The sequence below is a fragment of the Pristis pectinata genome, chromosome 8 (assembly GCF_009764475.1).
Source record: "Pristis pectinata isolate sPriPec2 chromosome 8, sPriPec2.1.pri, whole genome shotgun sequence".
Taxonomy (NCBI): domain Eukaryota; kingdom Metazoa; phylum Chordata; class Chondrichthyes; order Rhinopristiformes; family Pristidae; genus Pristis; species Pristis pectinata.
The window spans coordinates 28,877,406-28,894,642 of NC_067412.1; the positions used below are offsets into that span (position 1 = coordinate 28,877,406).

Genomic DNA, 17,237 nt, shown 5'->3' on the forward strand with positions numbered 1-17,237 from the left:
GTCTATACCTCCATTTTTCCTCTCTCCCAACCCCCTTGTTGAAAGTTGTGATTATATTTGCTGCCTTCCAATATGCAGGAACAATTCTAGAATCAATTGAATAATGGATACATGGTTATTATCTTCAAAAATTCGAGTTTTTTTTTAAACTGTAGGTAGTATCAGTTCCAATTTCTGTTGGATATATTTGAAAATAATGGATTTTCTTAAATTACTGTTTTTGTTTAAATGCAATAATTGAAAATCAGAATTTAATTGCCAGGGAATTCACACAGGTATTTAGCAATTACTGGCATTTATTGACAATCTATATCTTTTAATAGAGACTATACTAATTGAGGACATTTGAGTGTACTAATTTTACATATCCAAAGTCCTTCAAAATGACAGGGATAAATTGACAATTGAAAAGGATTGACTGTAATAAATTTGTGTTTTGATAATAACCAACACTGTACGAGATTTAGAGAAGACCAGATATTTGGCAACACTTCTGATTTCATGAGCAACTAAAGCAAAGAGCATTTGTTTCTTATGCCCATTTGTACACGCAAGACTAAAACTAAACACATTTTGAAATGAATAATTATCAGTTGTAAATTAAACTTTTAATTCTGTTTGTGGAAAAGAAAATATTTATTTAAGATATCTCAGGATAAAATCCAACTACATGTAACCTGTAATTAGAAAAAGGTATTGATGATTATATAGTTAAAAAAAAACTAGGCTTGGTTTGTAATTTGTGAATTTTATTTAACAAATGAAAACTTGTTTCCCCAGCTGATTTGCATGTTTAGAAGATTGAATGCCACTGAAACACCAGGAAACATTTCTGACCTACCAGCAGATGTCTTGATATACTATACGTAAGACTTCCAGTAATTTTATTCCTGTTTGTTTTTGTAAATTAGATGATTAAACAGCTCTTTCCAATACAATGGATCTATTCCACCTATATTTTTTTTTACAAGGGTTAGTAGTTATCGACTTAAATCACTCCATGCTTTTGTTACCTTAAGACTTGGCTGTTCCATAGCTCTCCTGACCAGCAACCCAATTCAGAGTCTTGTGAACTGCAGCTCATTCCTAAAATAAGCTGTTAGTCTCATAACATACACCTTTATTTACCCATAACCCATGTGGTCACAGATCTGCATTGCTCTAAATGCTCAAATGCATCCTTGCTGTAGAATTCTCAGCCTCTTGTTCAAATTGCTGTCTTCCCACACTGCCTCTCTTTAACCTCTGCCAGCCCTACAGTCACCCAAAAACCCTTGTTAAAAGTAGAATAGGAAAATCTTGTCAAGTATCTGAAATCAAAATGCCTCAAACCAGAAAGTGAAAATAGAATCAGGTGAATATCATCTGAATGATTGTTTAAGATTTAAACTGTTAAAGCCAAAACTTCAACTTGGTCAGTTTTTTCTTAAAGCAGTTAAATAAAAGTATATTATCAGTCATATAATGGGATTCAGTCTGCGATATTTAACATTTTAGCCCTGAAGCATTCCCATCCGAAAACTGTACAAGCTTCTTCCGTGCTGTTGGGCATGCCAACATTAATGTTGTATCACGAGAATCTCAAGAAAGGAAGAATCTGTTGAAAAATGCTAAAATCTGCTTGGTGAGTGCACATCGTTATTTAATAAATAAGTTCTCAACTTAATGAAGTAAATGCAGGGAGTGGAACTAATTTTCCGACCATGTTGATGGCAAGTGGCAAACCAATACTTAACTATTTCATAATGCAAGTTTAAAGAGTTTATTTCCCTTATCAGTTTGTGCTCCCTCTTTACAAATCATTGAAATGTAAAGCTATAAACTTTCTCAGTTATTGTTATCAACAGTAGAAGATAACATGAGCAGAATTTTTAAATATATAGTTGTGGTCAACATTAATTGCATGTGGAATTTTCTGCTTGATGGCCTACATCTTCCATTTGTGATGTCAAAGTTATTGATTTCAGATAATGCTGTCACTTCTATGTGTTTATTTGGAAAATGGTACATTTAAAGGGCAATAAGGTACAGGTTATTTTTTGCTTCCCTGCCTGTAGCAAAGTTTAAGCGCAAAATTTATTGCATTCCTCTAAAAATCTACCTAATTAAATAATTACAGTTCCCTGTATAAAAGTGATGTTTATAACCAGTAAAACATAGAAATATTCCAAAATATAAAGCAAAATACTGTTACTGGAATCGACAATTACCTGCATATTTTTTTTAAAAAATCAGAAGCAATCATCTTCTGCACATTGAAATTTAATTATTATTTTTCTTGGTTAATTATTTATTAAAGGATGCCATCCATGAAAATTGACTGTTCTTAGAAACTCAGTAATTGGTATGCATCATGGTGATAAAGATGCCTCTCAAAGTTTTGCATTCTTCTCTATCTCCAAAACGATTGCAAGTTGTCTTTTCTCGCAAATTATTAGGAGTACTTAGCTGGGGTCTGTGGTGTGAAAAAACAAGTTAGCATTTTGGCTGCAGAACCTTGGAGCTTTTTCAAATTTAGCAATTTGTTGCACGTTTGGGATCACCATTGGCAGAGCAGTAACTGCAGGTTTCCAGAAGCATCTGGAACACAGAATGAAGGTTTACTATCAATATCTGCGATAAGGAATTCATTTAAGAAACCAGTTTATCCAAACAAGTTGTTAAGATATGGAATATACATAGCATAGGTGGATCTGAAGAGAAGTGGAAGGAGATCTGCATGGAACTTAGACCCAAGTAGAGGCGGGTTCAGTCAATGAACAGTTTGCTTACTGTAGAGGGTGCAGTTCAAAACTTTTCCTTGGGCATGGAATTGTGTGTACCTATAAAGAACTAAGTAGAATGGAGATTAAAATAAAATTCTTCTTCTTTGCTTATCATTTTTATGCTTTCTTTTAGAATATTTCGGCTGAAGGGTTGTCAAGAGATGATGTGACGATACTAAATAATTTAGTCTGCGACTATGATGGAGACATTACAAAATCTGATATTTCTATATTAGAGGCATTGAAAAGTTGTACTGAATATACACCTATTCAGCAAAATGCAATTAATACCTTACTTAACAATCATACACAAGTATATGGGTGAGTTTCAAAATTATCATTTCTTTTGTATGGAATTTTATTATCAGAGGCTGTCTATTAACTAAATACTCTTTCAGCCTTTTATTTTCAGTACTACTAAAATCTGATGTTTCAAAGTTTTTTTTGTGCCAAACATGAATTGCCTGATAGGACATTGCTAATACAATGAAGTGAGAATTTTGTTTTATTAAGTACCAAAGAGAATAGATGCTTAAAAGGCTATGGAAATATTATGGAAGCTTTAGGACCAATTTGTACATTGACATTTCTTTAACTGTTTTTGTAATATGCAGTTAATGAAATCTATCTGACATATTTACAGTTCAGCGTTGCAGCTTTAAAGAGCCTTTGTACTACATTTTGCTATAACATTTTAACAAATTTATCTAAAAATATTTGCATGGTAGAATTAATTTTAAAAACTGCATTATAATCGTATAATTCTCTATTTCTCTTCAGTGATCCCTCCACATGGAACACATCTACACTAGAAAATTTGGGAACACTTGTGTTTGCTGTGAATGGAAATACATGGAAAGACGTCAAGAGGGTATAAAATTATCATAAAGCCTTGAATCTGTGTTGTATCAAAATAGCTGACAAATGTGCTAAGCCCTTGCGTAATGACATCTGGCTTCTAGTGTTACAGTTAGTTGATTTGTAATGGGGAAAATTTATGTATTTTGCTCCCAAGTCTAACTACAAGGCTAATAGTGCAACTGATTTTTTTTCTAACAAATCAAATTGGTAATTAAGGTATGGGATAAACCATATTACTGGGAAAACTAAGGTCCTGAATAATCAGACTGTGAACATCCAGTAACTACTGGCCACTTGTGTGCCTTTCTGATTTGGCAGCCACATTCTTGTGTTGTACAGCCTCCAGGATGACACATAATGAGACAGTCCTTTCTTCACCTCTTCCCAAATTTACATTTTAATGATGTTCATGAATGCAAGCCAATAAGTTTTCCAGAACCCTCTTCAATTTTTTTTCAGCTTTTTCTACCTTCAATGTCTTCAGTTTTTCTTCAGGCAGTGCAAATGACCATTTTAGTTGCCTACTTTTAGCATAAGCTAAAAAAAAAACACAGGATGTTAAATATCAATAGCAGGTTAAGACTCTTTGTTGCTTCAGTAATACACAAAACATCTCCAGAATGGTGCTGGCAGGAAATCATGTTGGCTTGAAGCTGCTCCTGATTTTACTTTACCAAAGATGCACAAACCTCACATCCACACCCAAACAAGGTTTCCACTGTACTCAAAATAAATTGCACTTTCAAAGCAAGAAAAACTAAGGAATGCCTAAAGTGAAGTTGTCCCTCATTAGGTTGTTGGTTTTGAACTACTTTTTTTGCTTGAAAAATTAATTTAAAAACTTTTTATGCATATGAACATGAAGGAGATTATAATGTGCTTTGCGTTCTGAGAAGTAGAAATTTTTCTAACTTGCATTGTAGCTCTTACTTCAAAAATTGTTTTCTACTGGAAGTAATTTGATGGTTTGTAAATGGTATTTTTCTGTCTACAGGCTGTTATCTTAGATGGCCTGAAAACATATGTGGGGAGACGATCAAAGTTCCAAATTCAAAGACAGCGAGATTTGCTCCTACGCCTGTCCTTATTTACCAGAGCAAAACGTGCAACAGGTACATTGTTTTTTTTTAAGATGCTTGCAAGTGTGGTTGGAGGGATTCTTGGAGGTTTAATTGTGCAACATCCCATTCGTGTAAAACTTGCATTTGTTGTTGCATCTCCCTCACTTTTTCCTTAGACAGATTTTCTGTGAAGTTAATAACTCAAAATAGAATGTGTTTGTACTTAACAGATCAAAATTTGTCTGTCTAACTTGACCGAAACTGAGATGTTTCCCCAAGGATGCTTCATACAAGCCAAATTGTTTTAAATTTGACTCAGTAATAACATTTCTAAAGTACTCCCTTAGCTTGGACAGTAAAGAACAAATTAAAAAGAAATTATGCAAGTTGCAGCATTTCAGGAGGAAATTTGGTGCATTCTCCAATAACAGTGTTCCCTAACTCATCTTAACTGATCCAGATGCCCTCTGCCAACAATCTCATGTCACATGTGAAGTAGTAGTATTTGAGATCAATACTGGAAAATTTTACTGCTGCATGACTCCTGTTCAAAAGAGAAAACATAACCTCAAGGGAATTGCTTTTACAATGACAACGACAAATTTCACAATGCAAAACACTCCTCCTCCCGAAAAACTGAAGGACCCAAATAGAGATATTAAGGCAATGGGGCAAAAGTTTGATCACAGAAGATCTTAAGGGGTGTATTCTTTTAGAACTGGAAATAAAAGCAGAGAGGTTCCAGAAAGAAATTCTAGAACTTGAGGTCTTGGTAGCCAAACGCATGGCAAATGATGGTGGATTGATTAAACTCACAGCTAATTCAGTGCTCAGAATTAGAATTAAACAGCTATTATACTGCTGGAGAATACAGATTGGGAAGGAAGGTGAGACCTTTGGGGGATTTGAAAATGAGCATGAGAATTTCAAAATATGCTTATTGGCTAACAGAGAGTTAATTTAATCAGCAAATACTGAAGTTATAACACGTTGACACTCAATTTTACTGCGGGATGTCACGAACCAGCAACAAAAGAAACACCGAGTCATGTATCAGTGTTAAAAACTACTTTATTAATAACTACTTATGATAATCAGAAAAATAAAAGTAGAAGTGTTAGATCTTAAACATTAACCCCAAAAACTAAACTCGTAGTGTGCGTGTGGCAAATTCCCAAACCAAGTCCAGGAATAATTCTCAAAGTTCAGTCCAGCAAGCCATAAGGTGAAACGTGAGCAAAGGCTTCTTCAAAACCACCATTGACTGAAGATAAGACAGATGTAGAGAGAAAATAGAGAGTAATTACGAAATGCAAATGTTCCACGATAGAACCCATACGACACCTCAGTGTCTACTCAGCAGTGACTACTCCACCACTTTCTTCCAAAGCATCTGTCACCCCGAAAGGCACTCGAATCGTGGCCGTCCACACAAATACCTGTTTCCTTCTACAGGTCAACAACAAAGTGAACTCCACTGCTTTGTTCCGAAGTATCTGCCACCCCGAAAGGCATCGAGATGTGGCCGTCCACACAAATACCTGTTTCCCTCTACAGGTTAACGACAAAGTGGACTCCACCGGATTATTCCAAAAATCCATACATGGATTGTAGAGGCAGACACAGTTACTGTTTTTCATCCATCAATAGAGACTAGCAGGCTGGTCTCGGTCTCTCTCTCTCCTCCAACTGACTCCGACTGTCTTCTCCAAAAACATTCTTATCTTCTGTTGACGTCATCACGCCCCACACACACACACTGCTCTATTTTAAAGGGACATTCACCAATAGTAACCTAGTTCGTAACAGGGAATAACGAGGGAAGCCGCCCAGGAGTCTGCTGGTTTTAGACAAGGATTTCACAACAAGTGTATAACAATGTTACAGAAATGGAAATAGGTAGTCTTGGAAATTGTATAGGTACGTGATCCAAAGTTCCTATCAGGAGCAATTAAGGGACCAATGTTGCAGACTCTCATTCAGTTTCAGATATTTACCCGAGAGGGAGGTGGAAGCAGTAGTCTTGAATGGAGTTCAAGACAATATTTAGTTGAAGGAAGTTCCTAGGTAAAAATCTGGAGAGAATTTTAGAAAAAGTGGCTGGAGATACCCGATGAAGGAATCAAGAGGTTTTTGTTAAGAATAGGGCAATACCTGTGGAGAAAGAATTGTTTAAAAGAAAACTAATACAGGTAACATGACAGAATTTGAATGGTCAGCGATTGAGGAGGCAGAAGGCAAGTCTTATGGACAAACGTTGAGGATGAGGGAAGATGGGAGAGAAATGAGAGAATAAAATATCAAACTAAATGTGTTCCTCAAAATGACTGATCCATACAATTGTATTTGCAGGATGTGGAGTTGGTGAAATAACAGCATCTATGACATTTGATGTCTTGCTACCTGCACAATATGGAGCATCAGATTTGGATGAATGTCTGAATAATACCATACTGAAGGATTATCTGTTTCAACTGGGAAGCCTTGCTTTCTCTGAAGCCCAGCTTGAAGTCTTAAAGGAAAAATTGAATCAGGTAAAGTGCATGGTTTAAAAATAAGCTTTGCAAATTTGAAAGAAACCAATGATATTAGCATTTAATGGTCTCTATGTATGTACAGTCTGAACACAGTTTTACCATTACTGAAGGGGAAATTACATCAAAGAGGAAGTTACATCGAAGAGGATTCCAGGCCAATCATAAGCACATTTTAACAATAATTACTCTCAAGTTTATTTTATCCTTGCGCTTGCTTTACTAGACACTAAAAATCTTTCTTCCCTGGCCACCACCAACAACGTGATTCAGATAGTATAGTGGTTATTTTTGGAGAAACAATTTGGGCAGTACAATCTACTCTCACAGCAATGAAAGTAATATAATAAGGGAGCTTGGCTGGCAGAAATATACAAGAACAGGGTAACTTAACGGTATGTTCTATTTAGCCCCTTGAGCCTTTCCACCATTCCTTTTGAATGTGTCTAATCTTTTTTAATCCTGTCTTTGCTCACTGGTAGATTTTAGTCAGATAAGGCCATCAATCTTGTAACTGAAATTTCAATTGAACTTGCACTTGTAACCTTTGGTGGCGTGAGAAAACTAATTGCCAAGTCACCTTTTTCTCAGTTATCAATATTAATTGGGATAACAAACAGAATTTTATTAATTCACAGGCATACTCAAAGTCTTGGGGCTGCTTCATGATTCATCATTCCTGGGTGTACTCACAATTAGCACAGCCCAAGAAATCATCTGCTACAAGTCTGTGACTAGTCTGAACTTCCCACTAGTGTTTCTTCCAGATGGGAGCACCAAATCACAATGGCAACTTTTTAAACTTGTGCTAGTAATCTCAAATGATTAGGTCATCCAATTATCAGTTCAACCTTCGAGGCTGCTGGTTGTCACGCCAGACCTTTCTTGACCCATCTGGCACCTTTTAAGTCAGTACAGCCTTTTCTGTGGTTGGGTTTTGGTGAATAAAACAGTGACTTCTCCTGTGCTAGTCTACACAAGGATGGAGGGTATAAACAACCAGTGGGATTAAAAACAAGAACTGTCAAAGGGTAGACATGCTCCCTGCAAGCCAACAACCTTTTATAGCAAAGAAATGAGTGCCATCAGACATATCCCTGATGATAGCAGCTATGACGCAAAGCAACTGGACTGCAGGCAGAACAGAGGATGGATGCTGCAGTAGATGTTTCAGAGCGAGCTGAACCAATTCTTAAAACACATACATCAAATTACAAAGATCTTAAGATACTTAGATCAAGCTTTTCTACTAAGTGTCACATCAGAAGAGGAGGGACAAGAACTGACCATTTGTAAGTTCTAGCATTCTGTAATGGAATACAGCTGTGATCCCCGACAACAGTTCATTTTAATAGCTCTTTGGCCAAGAATGGTGGCCTGGGCAAATAACCACAAATGGAAATGGGAAATAAATATATTTAATAGAGATAAAAACAAAGAATGCTGGGAATACTTTATAGAGATGACCTTTCATCAAAATTGAAACAATTACTCTGTCTTTCTCTCCACGTGGTGCCTGACCAGCTGAGCACTTCAGAATTCTAGTAATTATAGTTTTTGCATTTAAGAGAGGCGCTAAAGTACAGGCGACTCCTATGTTATGGCCATTCGGGTAACAGAAATTCACCTCTACAGAATTCACAAATCACTACCTACAAATATGAGATACAGAATCTGCGCAAAAAAAATGTAAATAGATAAACAATCTTTTTCCCCCAATTTGGGTTTCTTAACCTGTGTGCAGATGACATGGTTTCATGTTATGGGAAAAAAAAATCACTTTACAGACAGTTCTCTAGGAATGCATGCCCCCGCCCCCCGCCCCCCCCCTTTACCCCCATGATGTGGGGGTCACTTGTATAGAAATTTTCATTTTAACATGGAACACAAAGCTGAAGGCTTGACATTGCACCAGGTGCTCTGTGTGTAGACTTGAAAGGAGGTCTGTGAGAAATTGTTCTTGTTCCAAATATTCTTTTGGAGAATAAATGTAGTGTGATGTTAGAAAATGATTTCATTTTTTTGTGTTAGTCTATCGTTGACTGGATGAAGCTCAGCCTCTGACAGCTATTTTCTAGTCAGAGTAAAACTACCAGATTAGGTCCAATACAAACATAAGTGGTAAAAGCTAGGTAGTCTAGAGTTGCCTAGCATGAAAAACATACTAAAGGCTGGGGTGAGGTCATTAGTGCTAGCACAGTATCAGCTGTCTGTCATGCTCCTTTCCCAATATTCTATTCCATTAGCTTCATGGAAGGTAGGAGAATGGCAGATAACACTCTTCATCCCATTACCACCAGCAACAGAAGATGGACTTCCACCACTTGGAGTTCCCACGGGCAACATCTCCCTAGCAGCTCTGAGGCAGACATAATTTTCTTGCTGAAGCCTCCCTAGAGAGTTAGAGGGATGACTTATTTGTTTTGCTAGGGCTGACTAGTACAATGGTACACTTTGCTTAAGGATCTTTGTGAAAGACAAAACGTATTTTTTTAAATTACAAGCTAAAGATGCTTCTGTTAAATATATAGTTTTTCCTTATGAAGCTCCAAGTATCCTTCTCATTGTCTATTAGAAAAGATCAAAAATTTGCTTCCTTTCTTCCCCCCTCAAAGCAGGTGCAATGATATATCCATATTCTGCATCTTTCATAAATAGATTTATCCAAATGGAATTCCCGAAGAGAAGATCCAGTTACTGGGATATATTACTTCAGTGTACAACTCTACTGATATTAACACTTGGAACGTAACCAAACTGGAGACCCTTTCAGCTACACTGTCAAACAGCCTGAGTGATGATGTGGTACTGTAGCCATTGTAGAAACTTATTTATAACAAAATATATTAAGGAATTGTCTTAGTTCAAAGAAGCCTGTGATGAAACTTGCATAATCTGACCTAGGTTTTTCAGGGTTTCTGTTTTTGGGTATGCAGGGGTAGAAGTTTATCCAAGCTTGTTTGTGCAAATTATGCAAGAGGATAGTAGCTGCCCCATGTATCCCACTTCCACAATTCAGTTTAGAAGTGGGAGACAAGGACCCAGCAGACTACAGTGCACAGAGGTTGCTGCCTGTTTGACATAAACTATAGATGCCCAATGTGTATTGCACTGAATTATAAGATAATTAGGGGAATTGAGAATATGGTTAACTGGGCTGGCAAGACACTGAAATTTCTTTTTACAGCTCTTTCAACATTTAGCAGACTGGGGAATTAAAAATAGATCAGTTTATTTTCTATAATATCCCTTGATGAAATTCAAAAAACTTGTAGTTTGCTGATGAACTAGAGACTGAATTAATGTTTCAAAGGTCCCTTTTTAAATATTAATACTCTAGGCAGAAGAGTGCATTGAGAGATTGAAAAAATGTTGCATAGGAACACGTGTGGTGACTCCATTTCAAAATTCAGTTAGTCTTTACTTTAATGGCACTAAATTTCGGAAGAGTAGAATGTGCATACACCACTATTTTATACATTTAGCTTATATAACTAAGGACTAATTTCTACCCCCATAATCACTGAGATCTTGTTTTAAATCAAATCCAATCTGTAAAGTTTCTCTGTTGAATTAGTTTTGGTGCTCTCAACTTAATTCCCAATGGATGAAGAAAAACTCAACTCAAAATTGCCAACAGAAACAGGCCCTTTGGCCCACTATGCCCATGCTCAACATTGTACCTAACTACACTAGTCCCATTTACCTGCATTAGGTCCATAGCCTTCTATACCTTGGCAACTCAAGTTCTTCCTTAGATACTTCTTAAATGTCTGAGTGTATCTGCCTCCACCACCTCTTCAGAATGTACATTCCTGACTCCAACCACCCTCAGCGTGGGGGAAAAAAAAATCCCCTCAGATACTTTCTAAATCTTCTACTCCTCACCTAAAACCTGTGCATTCTTGCCTTAGACACACCCACCATGGGGAAAAAGAATGTTACTATTTACCCTACCTATTCCCCTCAATTTTTATATACCTCCTGCAGACCATTTCCTTCTCTCTAAAGAAAACAAATCTAGCCTATCCAACCTCTCCTTATAACCGGAAAGCTCTGATCCAGGCAACATCCTGGTGAAACTGCTCTGCATTTTTTCCAGTGCAATCACATCCTTCTTACAGTGTGGCAACCAGAACTGTGCACAATACTCCAGGTGTGGCCTAACCAATGTTTTCTAAATTTGTAACGTGATGTTCCAGCTCTTATATTCTGTGCCACAGCAAATGAAGGCAAGTATCCCACATGCTGCCTTCACCATCTTATCCACCTGTGCAGCTACTTTCAGGGATCTATGGACTTGTAGCCTCAGACCCTTTATTCATCAACACTCCTTAGGGCCCTATCATTCACTGTGTACATCCTACCCTTATTTGCCTTCCAAAATGCATCACCTTGCATTTGACAGGATTAATTTCCATTTGCCATTGCTCTGCCCAGACTTTCCACCTGATCTATGTAGCCTTAGACAACCTGCCTCACCACCTCCCATCACTACAAATTTATGTGTCATCTGCACATATCATACCTCCTATATTCACATCCAAGTTGTTAATGTATAGTACAAACATCAAAAAGGTCCAAGCACCAATTCCTTGTGGTTAATTTGATTGGTAATCCAAACGAAACAGGCTATGGAGTCCCACAAGAAGAGAAATGAAGGTGTTCTTCCAGTACAGTACAGGATGTAGCTTTGAGATTGGGTATAAGAATCTTGAATGAAGATGAGAGTGGGTCTTGATTCTACAACTAACCACTACAATAACTTGCCAAAAATTGAGTTATTATCCCATACAGCTTTAAGTTCAATAATAAAAAGACCATCAAAAAAATGCAAGCTAAAAAGATGAAATTTGAAGTTAGGTGTACCTGAATGTTGGTTTGATGCAAGTTTAAAACTCTAACTGAAAATATTCTCTTTAACAACCTTTTCTTTTTAACATTCAGAGCAAAGCCATTATGTCAAGATACTTAAGTGCCTCTAGAATAATAGATACAGCTGTGCTGAACATTATTGGTGGTAGGGTGTTGTGCCTTCTTGACGAAAGCCAACTAGAGAAAATCAGTCGTACTAATATCAGGTGAGTGTCCTACTTTGATAAGAAATTAAGTTGAATCACCAAGATGCTGACCTAATTACTTGTACTTCATGTTTGGTCGTCCAAATTGCCCATGTAAATCAGATTTGCATATCAAAGTATCTCATGTATAAAGTAGTGGAAACGCTCATTTTCGTTGGTTGCTCTTAACCTGGAACAAGAAATTTAGTTGCCTCCCAATCTGTACTCAACAACCACGAATAATGTTAATTACTTTGGGATATTTTATTTATCTCCATTGAAATTTATGGCCTTCAAGGAATTGGTCTACTTACACACAACAGAAGGCACAGAAAACTATAATATGCATTTTGATTAATATAACCAAATCATTACATGTAATCATAAATAATTCAGTTAACAAGCTATAGCTTATTTGAAATTAAATTATATCATGTATATAGAGAAATTATTACTGCAATCGCTTAAGATAAATTTTTGTGATGATGGGAATAAGTAATGTGATTACTTGTGTCATTTGGGTGGAGGGTGTTGCTGATGGTTTAAAAGTGAACAGTAGTAGTTTGGGTCCTGTATTTCTTTGGCCACCCCTTTCCCATAAGATTAAGGTTTAGGATCTGACAAGGAATACTAGGTCCCGAGACTCTATCCCAGTGTTGCCCAATTCCAGACCAGTTCACAAATTTAAGTGCTTTTAGTAATGCTACCTTGAATACTTCTGTTCATATTAAACATTCAACAGTGAATAACATTGAGAGATTAAACAGTAGAATATAATTCAGATTTTCTAATTTACTACTTTGCAATTATTTTTCTCCAGCAATGCAAACCCTCTGAATATTTCCTCGTGCTCTCAATCAAAGAAAAACTTAATTTACAACAAAGCAAAGAGTGTGATTGAGTTACAAAATAATGATTCAGTCATCTACTATAACCAGATGAAAACGTATTTTGGTAAGTGCAACTGAAACTGGTAAATCAGAATAGAGAAATTGTTCTGAATTATACAAACTGAATTATACAAACTAATTATTTGCAGGGGCTGCTAAAAATAAGAAAATGCACATCCCACAATTAATAAAATAACAACTTTTCAGCATAAGTTTTAAAAATATGCAATTAGTCAAAATATGGTACAAAATAAGATAGTTGTTTTGTTTTTTTAAAATTGGGGAAAATATCCCTGCCACCCGATGTCTATGTAATTGAGTAGGTATAGTTATAGTGGCAAAAGAAATAATAATTACTCGGATCTGACAAGAAGATACTGACTATAAGACACTCCAGTGATGTAAGTAATGTTATGAAACTTGAGCATTCTAACCCTAGTTGAACTATAGCTCCCAAATAGATTTTTGAATTTTGCTTGTCGTTTTATTTCAAATTCAGATCTTCTGTATTTTAATTCTAGCCAGAAACTACCAAAACAAACATCAATGCATTTTATCATTGTGAGCACAGTCATGCAAGAGTTAATAACCTAGGCCTAACCCGAGTTCTATCCTTTCTTGGCCACACCTCTTAATGACCTTGCTGCTCCAGCCATTCTATGAAGCCCAGCAGGCTATGAGCAGCGAGTTATTCAAGGTTGCCCATGGACTGCCCCAATGGCCTTCTGATGACTCACACTCTCACTAGGTGGTTTCCACTGTTTCCATTTCTCTCTGATGACATTTGGAAACAGTCAAAAAGATTTTAAAGTTTCAAAACACACAGGCAGTTGTGGAAGCTAATGTAAAAACTGCAGATTTTTCTGCAGATGGGTAGAAGGTTCCTAATGAAACAGGTGGACAGAAGGTGTGCTTCTTTCATTGTTTATGCTGGGCTTCTGTGTGCACCTAATTCATGGACTTAATGTTCTCAGTATCTTCCTGAATGCTCCTCCTCCACTTTAAGCAATCACAGCAAAGGGATTCTCAGGTTAGTGGGGATGTTGCACTTTTTCCAAAAAACCCAAAAATATCCTGGAATCTTCTCCCCCTGTCCACTTGGTCGTCTCTTCCTGGAATGGAGTGTTTGCGAGTCTGGTGTTAAACATGTGTATGACAGGGCCTGCCCAATGGAGATGACAAAGTGTAATTAGTGTTAGGGATGTTAAGCTGAGAGAGGATACTCATGTTGGTGCTCTCATCTTTCTTGTGGATTTGGAGGATTTTGCAGAGACTGTATTGGTGGCATTTTTCCCAGTGCCTTTGCAGCTGGTGTGGGTGGCCCAGGTCCCATAAACACATGAGAGCAGGGAAATCAATGATACAATATGACTTAAAACCATTGAGTATCTGGTAGTTCTGTATATTTCAATGATGTAATTGTACATAAGTTACAAAGCAGTTCCTTTATAGCAAGTTCTTTTCTTTTCTAGGTGGTGCAAGTAGTGCTCACTTACAGACTCTAGCTTCACAGAAAATCACTATGGATCCCTCTGTATTCCTGGCACTGAATCCTGAGGAATTAAAAGTATGTAGAAATTAAACATTTCTATTCAAACATAAACTCACAGCAAGTTCAAAATATTTGCATCACTAACATGGTCAATACTGAGCGATAATATTTCTCAGAACATTTGTTTACCTTAATCTTTTACTTTTAAGAACTGTAGATTATGGCTTTAATGTAAAAAAAAAATTCAGTGCTCTTCAGTTAAGATGCTGAGCCCTGCATACTGGGAAGTATTCAGATTCAACTTTTGGTTGCACCACATTCACTAACCTTAACTAGGGCAGCAGATTGTATGTTGCAATTGGCTTTGTTGTGCTGGTTGGAGATGGAAAAAAAAGAATCTCGAGCTTCCATTCCAGGTGTGTGTGTGTGTCTGTCTCTGGTGCGCACAAAGGGTGAAGAGTTAAGCTTGTCCTTCCTCTGAGATGCCTTCCAAAGTCAAATGACCAACCAGTACTCGTGTTCAAAATATTTGTTTGTTTATGGGTAACAGAGGGCTGCAACCTTTCTAAATGTAATAGTCATTGGTGCACATCCCAGAGGACTTGGGACTGATTTAAATAAAATTATGTCCATTGAAGTTGTTCAAGTTGTTGATTAATAGGTTGCTGCAAGTTGCCCCTAGTGCACAGGTGAGTTAGAGAATTTGAAAATGGGATTAGTGTAAAATGGGTGTCTGCTGGTTAGTGCAGACTCAGTGGGCCAAAGGGCCTGTTCCATGCTGTTTGACTATGAATCAGGCCTTCGCTAAACATTTAGTATTGTAGTGTACATAAAAATGATTCTTGACATTTAATTTAGAATTTTAATACATTGATTGCAATTGCATGTAAAGGTATAACTTCATAGGCTATCATGCACAATGGAAGAACCAAAGGCTGTGAAAGGTGCCAAGAACCTTTGAAATTTCCCATCTTGACAGTTGTGGAGGCCGAATCATAACTAGTATTAGAGCTCGAGGAGGACAGATTTTTGATCTATAGTGGAGTCAAGAGGCAGGGGGAATGGGCAGGAAAATGGAGCCAAGCACAAGCCATGATCTTATAGAATGACAGAGCAAGCTCAAGAGGCCTGCTTCTGCTCCAATTTCTTTTGTTCATATGTTATTTTTCTTGCCTTAACTAAAATGGGAGGAAGATTCAAAACTAACTGTAATTAATTCTGAATTAAGTTCCTAATAAATCATTCTGAGCAGTCCCAAATTACAAGTTTCCTGTATGTACAATTCTTTATTTCAGGAACTCAGTGCCAATGAATTGAAAAATTTGCTCGGAATTAACCTTCAAACAGTTAAAACTCATGAAAATTCCACACTAGTTCAAGCTTGGATTTCACAACATACAAAAAGTGAAGTGAGGAGCCTGGGAATTGGTCTAACAGGAGGAAAGCCTGACTCTGAATCTTCTGGGTTATTTAATATCCTAGGTGAGTTGTGTCCATTGCAGTTACTTCTGTTGATAATTATAATTACTCCTGATTTGTCATTTCTTAAAGGGTTAAAATTACTCTTTTTGTTTCCTTTTCTAGTAATAGGATCATCATCATCATCATCTATCAACAAGAATTATCTACAGTGTTTAATTCAGTCTTTCTCCATCAGTGCAATAATCATTGTATTACAAGTGTGGTTGTGATAGAAAGAGACTATTTTACAATATCTGTAAATTGATAATGTCTGTATAAGTGTGTCTGACAATCAACCACTGAACACAATTTGAACATGACAAGCACTAACATTTACCAAATGATTTAGTTGTATATGATGTTTAACATACAGAGTAAATATTTTAAATTATAAACTCAGTTTTGCATTATAGGATCTTACTAATAGTAGATAAATTGCCAGTCATGCCAAAGGACAAATTTAAAAGTGTTACAAAGAAAAATAAGAAAGAACCTCTTTAATCAGAGTTATGTGATTAGTATGCAAGCTAATAAAAACATTAATGATCATTAAAATATAGATATTTGATCAAATGTAGTGCTTTGGGTCAAATGTTATTTTCAGGTTTTTGTTTTTAATTATATTTAAATTTTGACATGAGAGCTTGTTGATAGAGACAAATACTAATACATTTTTCAGTAAATAAGCAAGCAATTTATATTTAACTAAGATGGGTGTAATTACTTTTCTCAAACAATGAAAAATGTGATAATTTTTTAAATTAAGTAGTAACTAGTAACTTAGCACAACCAAATAAAATGCATATTTTGAAAATAAAAAATTAAATTGTGAAAAATTCATGTCTTCTGTCTTCTTCAAAATATGGGTACCAATGTCTTGTTATCCACTGAGTTGCTATCCATGAGTCCGTGTACACAAGAAGTTGCCTGCAAGTTACTGGGAGTGTTGGTAAATATAGTGTGTTCCTTCAGAGCCCTCTACTGTGTGCCACGAGTCCCATTTGCAAAGGGATTGATTGCTTTCAATGTCTTGTTAAGACAAGTAGCAAAATACTTCAATAGTCAATGCGTGGCCAGATGTAAGATTGGAAACTGAAATTAAGAAGAAAATAG

At 36.5% G+C, this 17,237-nt stretch overlaps 1 protein-coding gene across 1 annotated transcript in view; it reads left to right on the forward strand.

The window, feature by feature from the left end:
- LOC127573574 (uncharacterized) overlaps positions 1-16,918 on the forward strand; it is a 245,881-nt gene extending 228,963 nt beyond the window's left edge. Inside the window, exons 149-160 of the mRNA XM_052021930.1 lie at positions 781-866; positions 1,498-1,624; positions 2,899-3,086; positions 3,546-3,636; positions 4,621-4,738; positions 7,040-7,221; positions 9,880-10,026; positions 12,169-12,302; positions 13,102-13,235; positions 14,644-14,738; positions 15,959-16,145; positions 16,248-16,918. Coding sequence (XP_051877890.1) covers positions 781-866; positions 1,498-1,624; positions 2,899-3,086; positions 3,546-3,636; positions 4,621-4,738; positions 7,040-7,221; positions 9,880-10,026; positions 12,169-12,302; positions 13,102-13,235; positions 14,644-14,738; positions 15,959-16,145; positions 16,248-16,354 — 1,596 coding nt within the window. The 3' untranslated portion in view covers positions 16,355-16,918. The remainder of the gene's footprint in view (positions 1-780; positions 867-1,497; positions 1,625-2,898; positions 3,087-3,545; positions 3,637-4,620; positions 4,739-7,039; positions 7,222-9,879; positions 10,027-12,168; positions 12,303-13,101; positions 13,236-14,643; positions 14,739-15,958; positions 16,146-16,247) is intronic.
- Positions 16,919-17,237: the final 319 nt, after the last annotated feature.